Source organism: Perissodus microlepis, chromosome 22 (genome assembly GCF_051167445.1).
Source record: "Perissodus microlepis isolate ML-2025 ecotype Zambia chromosome 22, ASM5116744v1, whole genome shotgun sequence".
Classification (NCBI taxonomy): Eukaryota; Metazoa; Chordata; class Actinopteri; order Cichliformes; family Cichlidae; genus Perissodus; species Perissodus microlepis.
This window is the reverse complement of record NC_140481.1, coordinates 18,788,706-18,797,986: the sequence shown is the minus strand read 5'-3', so window position 1 is coordinate 18,797,986 and position 9,281 is coordinate 18,788,706. Positions and strand designations below refer to the sequence as shown.

Here is a 9,281-nt window from a genome sequence, read left to right as displayed (position 1 = left end):
AGACTCGACCATCTGCTTTTTAAATATGCATCATTGTCTGTACATATATCAATATCGCACACGTGCCAGTGCACCTGACTCCTCTGTTGCCATGCCGACCACTCGCGTATCCCTGAGTGCATCAAGAACTGGGAAAACGAGACCTGAGCCCTCTCGATCAGCCTCCGAGGCTCAAAGAAAAACAGAAATGTGGTATGGACATAAGCCATCTAAATGTTTCTATTTGCGTGGAAACGTGTGGGAACTACGTGAAAAGCGTGTTTTACAACTAAAAGAGGCGTCTGCTTTTACTAATCAGATCGTAACACCTCATTTAAGACAAAAATTTTCAGGCAAACATCTGGTTAGAACACCTGCACCAATCATCTAAACGGGGGGCGGGGGTAGAGAAGCATGCACAGCTGCAGTAAGCCCTGATTTGATTTTTTTTTTCTTCTTAAGGTATGCTTGTCCTTTACAGTTAAATACCTGTAAGCACAGCAAGACCTTACAGTACTTTTTGCAGTTCACATCCTCTCATCATGGGTATGAATATCATAGTAATGCTGGGCTTTAAAGATTTCTTTGAAGTATTTGTTTTTAGGGTGTAATGATTCCACAGCACACATCTTTAATGACTTTAATAGACAAGAACTGGGTGCACAAAATTGAATTTATTTTGGATTTGCTCTAATCCACAGTGTCAGAAGTATCCATGCACAGTAAATTTCCCTGAGTATATCTGACTCAAATTAAATAAAATTTTACTCTAAAAAAGACAGGATTTGGTCCCAGTCTAAATGGAGTAAAATTTACTCTTACTTAAAATTTACCCTTGATAATTTACTTGGTTTAGTTTAAAATAAAATAAAAATTCTACCCTAATTTTATTCTAAATAGAACAGAATTGTACTCTGAATGGTATTATAAATAGAAGAAAAATTCACTTTATTTCACCATGTAACTGCATCATAATCATTCACTGCAAGGTTTTAAAGGTACAATAAATAAATCAGAAAAAAATATTTTTATTTTAACAGCCACCTTTATTATTCGGAGGAAACAGTATGGTACAATACAAAAACTGTAACTGCTTGTTGTAAATCAAATGCTTTACAACAGAAAAGCTCTTTGACATAAATTACATGAGGTCCGTCTCTTGTACACAGAATTTGAAAACCATTCAAATGCTCATTGAGACACACAGCTTCTTGTGTGGAAACAAACGTTTGAATAACCTGTGGTGTTCGGCGATCAGGTGTTTCAAGAAAATACTGATGCCTTTTGATAAAACTGGTGAAAATACAATATTCACTATTTGAAGCAACAGCAGTAGCGAATACCAGTGCTGACCATTTGGACAAACTATGTCTCTAAAGATGAGTGGTAGATTCCAAAGTAAACACCAGGACTGGATGGCGTTTAACCCCAAGTCGTTTGAGTCCTCTCCCAACTTCACTGTAGGTGGTTTGTTGTTTTGTTCCATGTAGCCATAGTTAAAGCTCTTAATTCTCCTGCCCACTTCCTTTGATGTTGTATACTGATCATGTAACATAATCAGTTTTCATTTCATATTGTGCCAGAGAAATTTTCACATGTATTGAAGTACTGCAATGAGCTTAGAATGCAAGACTGTTTAACACCCATCACATAAGGAAGTCTCTACAAAACCAAACAGGTTGCATGTACTGGGTCATACGGGGGAACCTTAACTCCATCCCTCTCCGGGATTTTCATATCCTTCACAATTGGATCAAGTATCTTAGAGAAGCCATATGTTTGGGATGTTGAACTCCTTGGCAACTGTGAACATAATACAATTGCATTATACATTTGAAATAAACACCAGAACAAGCAAAGAAAGTGGAATTAAATAAACTGAACAAAATAAACCTAAACATTTGGTATAGCAGCTATTATAGCATCATCACCAAAGCTTGACTGATTCACACTACAAAACACGCTGAAAACATTGTTTTTTACTCACCGCAATCCAAAAACGATCAGTAGGTCAGTTGGCCCTCAAAACATATGTACTTCTGTTGTTCTCTGCACTTCATATGCACAGCTGGCATCCTTAATGATATGAAAAGGATATTTTTCAGTACAAATACTTACAAAATTGAACAAAAAACACAAATATATTCCATGTGTGTCTTACAATCTCGTGTTCTATTCTGATAATGTGAATGCATATAAAAAAAAATAGTAAGGGCAAACTCAACGTTGCAGCAGTCGAAAGTTTGTATAATACTAATCTAATACACTAGGGGCTTAAGAAACGTCTAAAACTGCAACCATGTATACTTTACAATTCAGAGTAAAGCACGCGTGCTTTCTAACTTAACAGGTGAAACATCCACAAACGTCAATCCACGATAAAACACACATTTATAACAGAACATTAGGTTAAAAAAAAAGTCGATTTGCATGCCTCAATTTGGTGTAAAACACATGTGTTCACAGACCTTTTTGGATAAAACGCTGGTGCACCGGATTTGTTAAAAACACACTAGCCTGGTCAATTATACTACCTAAAAGCAGCTATTGAGCAATGCTAAATTTAGTTTAGTGACATATATACCTTAATGCTGTCTGCTAATTACTCATAATGTTGATCTTTGCTTAAGAGGCGAAAGGACACTTTCTCAGGCTGAACTCAGAACACACACCCCGACACGCACGCACACATGCACACTGATACTGATCCCCAGATCCAGCGCCTTCTCCCATGCTTCCCCCCCACCCCCATGGAGACAGCGGGTCAGCTGGAGGCGCAAGGAATTGCAGCGTCTGCGACCACTGTGTACATTGGCATACCCCCGCCCTTATGTTGCTTGTCTGTGTTTCATGGTGTATAGTGCGATGATATCTGTGCTTCTTTATGTGCTATGGAGTTTGTTGTGTTTTCTCCTCATGATGAATCACTTGTTGGAAGTCATCATGGGCAGAAACCCTTTTTTTCTCCTGACTTTGCCCCTATATGTTACATATATTACACCCTAAGTTTGTATTTTGTATGTATTGTCTGTATGGTCGACTAGGTCTGTCATCTCAGCTGCAGGCAACTGCAACTGACAAATAAAGCTTATCCTTATCCTTCAATGGCAGAAGCTAATCAACCTTGTCACAAACTCGCAAGCTGTAATGTTACTTACAGGCGTTACCTTTCAGATAAACAAAAAAATCCCCATTTTATCCTAAATGAAAAGATTATTAAGCACTTTACTCACTTACCTGGCTCACTGCTGACAGTTGTCTCTGTTCCACTGCGGGACAGCAGCAGAAAGGAAACTTAGGAAATGTTAGTGGGTGTAGTCTCGCCATATTACTCCAATAGAATTTCCTCCGTTTTTTTTTCCTCTGTTCAACTCTAGTGGCCAATCAAAATAATTACAATTCAAAATGAGTAAAAATTATTCTTAGATGAAAATGTTAACTCTGGAAAAATCATTCTCGCCATTTTCCTGTGTACATAATCCCCCACTAATGTTTAGTTAAGTGAACCTTTGCAAATTGCACAATGTTTTTGGTAGCAATCAGCAAACTTCTGGCATAATTCTAGCTCGATATTTGATCATGCTTCTTGGCAGAATTGGTAGTTCATTTAAACTGGTAAGTTTCCTGGTACCGACCCAGCTTTAAATTGTAGCCCACAGATTTTCAACAGGCTTGATGGGCTTTCCAGAAGGTTAGCCTGCATTATCCATTCAAATCCAGTTTTGATGTGCGTGGAATCATTGTCCTGTTGGAACACGCAACTGTGTACAAGTTAAAAACATCTAGGACTTGGTTTGAAGTAATACGCCTTCTTCATTTTTCTATTCACTTTGTGCAGTGTACCAGTACCACTGCTAGCAAAACAGCCACGCAGCATGATGCTACCACCACCACGCTTGACAGCTGGTGCTGTTGTTAGGTTTGAAATCCTCACCTTTACTCCTCAATTTTTGTCTCCTCTGATCATAAAACCTTCATCCAGGAGGAGTTTGGTTTATCCATGTGGGCAGCTGCAAATTTCATTCAAGCTTAAAGGACCCTCTCAGTGTGTCTTCACTAGGCACAGTGACACTGTCGTTCCAGCAGTTTCCAGTTCCTCCAGCTGTCCTGGGTACACCCCCGGACCTCCTCCCATGCCCCCACAACAGCTCACCTAGGAGCAATAGTTTCAACAATTCTTCTATAAGATTTCCGAGCACACAGATGCTCCGAGTAAAATAAAACTATACTCTGAAAGCAACATCTGATCTGTGTTCCTTTTAGAGCCACAAGTCTGTTATTTGATGCTGTGTTTTGCTGTCAGAGTAAATAAAAACAGTAAAGAATGGTACTAAAATTTTTATTTGTTGTTCATCTGTACAATGACCAAAAAAACAAAAACAAAATACAAACAGGTGGTTAAATTACTCTCACGCTTACAAACTCGAGCAAGTCTAAGGATGAGTTTTTTAAAAAAGCAAAATGACAGACAGTTGTCTAACAGGAATTACGATGGCATCGGTGCTCTCGGAGGAGCCCGTGGGGGGACACCTGGGGGCCTCGGTGGCATCGGAGGTCCTCTCTGGAAGCCAAAGGGAGGTGGTCGAGGAGGACCGGCACCATAGCCAGGTGGAGGCATGGGAGGAGGAGGCCCTCTCATGCCTGGAGGGACAGGAGGGCCTGAGAGAGAGAGAACAAGTGGTCACAGTCTGATAAAACCGCTGTAAAACGCTACCAAGAGCCGGGGTTCACACCAGAAACCTTCTTGCCGTGACGCCCAACATGATGTTACATCTTATTCAGTTTCCTTCCCATATCCTTTCTTATGAAAATGGCTTCCTGGGTATCAGAGCCCAGATTTTGTGCCACAGCTGGCTGGTGTAACAGCAGTAATACATTTTTTTTAAGGCTTGGCTCACAAATTTTAGTAGGGTACCTTCACAGGCATCAGCATGAGTCAATGAACATTTGACTGCTTTCCAAATCATCTCACAGCTCAAATGTTTATTTTATATGCTAAATTATCAATGTGTTTCATCAACAACAGCGCAACCTGAGCGCAAGACAGCAAAACCATTTTCAATGCATAATATCAGTTGTGTTACAGAGAGAACCCTTCAATGATTCTTTTTACAGGGAAATGTTGCTTTGAATGACTTTTCCTCTTATTTTGGTGCTCAGAGAAACTTTTATTAGACAACAAAGACTGAAGGAGATGCCACAGCGCTTACCTGTGGGAGGCCCATACGGCGCTCTGGGAGGCATGCCCATAGGTGGGGGTGGAGGCATGCTGGGGGGCGGCGGTGCCCGGGGGTTTGATCCTGGTGGAGCAGGAGGCGGAGGCACCATGCCAGGAGGAGCAGGAGGAGGCATGGGCATCTGAGGCATACCTGCATGGCAGCAACAAAGCAAGCTCAAGCTTAACATTTGTCCACATGGACCAAACTGGTAAGAGTGAAACTCCAGGTATATTTAAATACGCCAAACACAGGTAATCTATAACTGATAACGTCATGCAGGCTCATATGTACAAGAACTACATAAAAAGCATGTAAATATACACATCTAAACTTTTACAACGTACTACTGCATTACTTTCCACAAGGAATGAATATGGAAACACATTGAAAGCATAAATGTAGCCTTACCTGGATGCATGCTGCCAGGAGGGAACGGTGGTGGTCCGGGTGGAGGTCCGCCACCACCCTGCGGGCCTGGTGTCACAGCTACTGGTGGTATAGCCATAGCAGGGGGCATTGATGGAGGTATCGATCCAGGTGGAGGAACAGGAGGGAAAGCACCAGGAGGTGGCATGCCTGCACGCAAACAGGTTGCATTTGCAAAGTGAGTGTCATATTTTACATTTGAGCAGAGCAATGTGACTTATAATGATCTACCCATGGTAGCTAATGTAATATGTATGAAGAACTTCATTAAAGGACCAATTTGTCAGCTGTCATGTTCACTTTACTCCACACACTGATCAAGATTAGTTAGATTAAAAATAATCTCTTTATCACCTACTGATAAAAGAGGCATCATCCAGAGCAGCACAGACACACTTCCTACATCATCTTAATGCTCATGATGGAAACTCATCTACTCCCATGACAGCCTGTAATCTATAACAATTAATCACATACTGCTGTTGTTTAGAGATTATCCCGAGAAGAACAAAAGGAAGCACAACAACATGACCGCATATCACCGACATATCACCTGCTAATTACTCAGAATTTATTACTTCTTAGAATAAAATGATCACAATAACTGAGTGTACAGGAAGCATGAGCAGCAGGTATAACGTCCTGTCTATTTCCAAACAGGATCTGGTCAACAATTGGATTGTGTGTGTGCAAAAGAAGGCAAACTCACGCTTTCGTAAATTAAGTTTAACTGACGCCGTTTGTACTTTAATCGATAGTTTAACAGAGTAATATAATTAACTGCCATGAATAATGAGCCCAAGATGGGGCTGGCTGTTGAACAGCAATTCTAAGATAATCAAGTACTGCATCGTTCTCTTAGACAGACAAAACTATTTAAAATATATCATCACAGCCCACTGGACAAACTCTGTGTAATAGATACTGCTCTTTTTATTTAATGTCCAACCATTCAGATGTAAAGTAAACTACAGGAAGTTCCATGTGAGCATAATGTGAAAAGAGATTAAAACGCATGAGGAACAACTTTTATTCTTAGACCACTTCTGTTTGATTACTTCTTTTTCCTGCTCCTGGAAGTAGGTCAAGTTGTACCTGAAACCCAAATTCATCTTGTAAGCTAATCACTTAAAATCGACACCTATTAACTTCTTATTAACGGAAACACGATTTTTCCACATTACCTAATGAACGGTGCCTGAAATGTTGTGTAACACCCCGCAGCAATGTTCAAACGCCCAAAATGCAATAAAACAACTTTCATTTGCTCTTACCTGGAATGGCCATCGCAGCTCCCAGCGTGGTCAGGACCGGCGTTGGAGCCGTTGGTGGTGGAGGAGCATCTGCAAACAGCTGGTGAGGCCTGTCTGCCTGGGAGAGAGGATTCTGAGCGGCCAGGAGTCGCTCTGCGGCCGAGCCGTGACGCTCTCCTTTGGAATCTTTCTTGAAGGCATACGACACTGTGATGGGCCTGTTGCAGAGGTACTGGCCATTCATGGCCTCAATGGCGGCATCGGATGCATCGAAGCTGGCAAAATTGATGAAAGCATAACCCTTAGAGTTGCCGGTGTCTGGGTCTCTCATGATCTTTGGCGTCTGGAGGATCACACCAAAGGCACTGAACGTGTCGTAGAGCAGTTTCTCATCAATCTCTGGGTCCAGGTTACCGATGAAGATGTTAGCACCGACATCCAGGTTTTTGTTGTGTGCAGAAGCTTTATTAACCCTGATCGGTTTGCCATAGAGCTTTATCATATTCATGATTTTGATGGCATAGTCGGCATCCTCTTCACTGAGGAACTCCACAAAGCCATAGCCTGAGAAAGTAGCAAAAACTGTTAGCTGAGCTTGTTTTGGTGATCCTTCAAAACACGTACCAAAAAGGTGATCTGATTACTTACCTTGATGTTGGCCTGTGACTCTGTCTTTGGGCATGTGTGTGTTGACCACAGGACCAGCCTGCAGGAAAAGCTCCCATAGTAACGGCTCAGACACTTTCTCATCCAAACCACCAACATATACAGTGGCGTCTAAAACATGAAGAGAAAATAAACCTCATAATGATCAGTGCGTCATCACAGGTCGTCAATCTCTTTTTCAGTGGACACACGTGACATTAAAGTAAAAGTCGATGGAGATACTTCAAGAATAGAAAAATAGCTAATATTTGGAAATACATTAGTTAATCAGTGAGATCCAGTCGCTTGTGTCCTTTGGAAGGCCTGCTAATATAATTCAGACAGAAGATGTGTACAGATAACTATGCGTTGTGACCGGATAAAAGATTTATAAATTATTTACTTGCTTCTTCTTAAAGTTCCTTTATTGCCTCTCACACTTTCCTCATATTTATTATACGTGTACAATATTTATTCAGGAAACTCACGTGTTTACATCTAAAATACCGATATCTGTATACCCACATCAAGAAATAGTCCCCGTATAAAATCAGCACGATACGAAACAAAGACGTTTAATATGTTTAACATGACCGCCGAGTCAAGCTACAAGCTATGTTGTTAGCTTCTTCGGCCACTTGTAGTTGTTGGTCAACTAGACGTTAAGTCTGCTGCAAATTTGTTTGGAAGAGTCGCACTTTAAAACAACCAAAAACCATCGCTGAACTGGCTTATATATAAGTAACAAGTAAAAGGATTAAAAAGTCTGTTTGCAAAGGAAAATCAGCGACATGCTAAGCTAGCGACAACTCAATGTTTCCATGTGATCTGCCAGTTGTTTATCACAAACTGCTGTCTAAAGGAGGCAGTCGGTACGTAAAAATGAGCCGGTTCCGGTGAAATGTACCAGCACTTTTATGAATGAGAAGTGCAAAGAAACAAAACAGAGTTTAATGATGAGTTTACCTTGGTTTCTTTCTGAAATTGGTCCCGCTGCCATGTTGAATGACCAACGCAGGGGGAGCGCTGCACAATGAAACCCCGCCTCTTCCGATGTTGTGTACCGGAAGTATAAAAATTTAATTTAATTTAATTTAATTTAATTTAATTTAATTTAATTTAATTTAATTTAATTTAATTTAATTTAATTTAAATAATAAAAATAATTATTTCTGGTATGATATTAAATGTTAAAAACTATTTTAAAGAACATTATGTGAAAAACGAGTTCATTTCAGCTAGAATTGAATTTATTTATTTTTTTAATGCTTCTGGACACAATTTTCCAAACAAAAAAAAGAAAAATTCCAATCAACTTATTATTATTTTATTTTATTTTAATTTAATAATAACAAACATAATTAATTTGTTTCACAAACACAGTCCAGGTACTAAGTAGCTTAGTTGTGGTTAGGTAGTCAGTGGGGTTTTAGTCTCATTTAGGATTCTAAAGGCTTCAGGTTAAAAGCTCTTCCTCTTTCTTTCTGTTCTGCACACGGTAGGGTAGCATTTCGTTGATGGCAGTATGGACAACAGTCTGGATCCCATGCGATCCCCTTGGCTGCATCATTTGATTTATATGTCACCCAGATTTAGGAGAATGAACTTAATGGTTCTCTTGATTTAAAACGACCCCCATGAGAACCAAGTGATCCCAGTCAGGTGCAGCTCCCTATCCAGTTGGTGATGCTGCCATTCAAGATCCTAAGCAACCACCTGTGGGAGGGATATATCTGTTATGCCTTCTGGTGGCATTTGC

General features: G+C 40.3%; 1 protein-coding gene across 1 annotated transcript; it reads right to left on the bottom strand.

Moving 5' to 3' along the window:
* Positions 1-4,302: 4,302 nt before the first annotated feature.
* sf3b4 (splicing factor 3b, subunit 4) lies at positions 4,303-8,575 on the bottom strand. Its single transcript, XM_084920079.1, has 6 exons — positions 8,489-8,575; positions 7,526-7,654; positions 6,899-7,441; positions 5,607-5,774; positions 5,190-5,348; positions 4,303-4,638 (listed from the first exon to the last, which is right to left on the bottom strand). Exons 1-6 carry the CDS (start codon positions 8,520-8,522, stop codon positions 4,466-4,468), a joined length of 1,206 nt encoding a protein of 401 aa, XP_084776205.1. The 5' UTR covers positions 8,523-8,575; the 3' UTR covers positions 4,303-4,465.
* Between the last annotated feature and the right edge of the window lie 706 nt (positions 8,576-9,281).

Bases quoted from the DNA above. Each gene is read 5' to 3' on its own strand.
- sf3b4 (XM_084920079.1), bottom strand. From the start codon at position 8,522: ATGGCAGCGGGACCAATTTCAGAAAGAAACCAAG. The intron at 7,655-8,488 runs GTAAACTCATCA...TTCATGTTTTAG, and splicing joins AATTTCAGAAAGAAACCAAG to ACGCCACTGTATATGTTGGT. The intron at 4,639-5,189 runs GTAAGCGCTGTG...TCTCTCTCTCAG, and splicing joins GCCGTATGGGCCTCCCACAG to GCCCTCCTGTCCCTCCAGGC.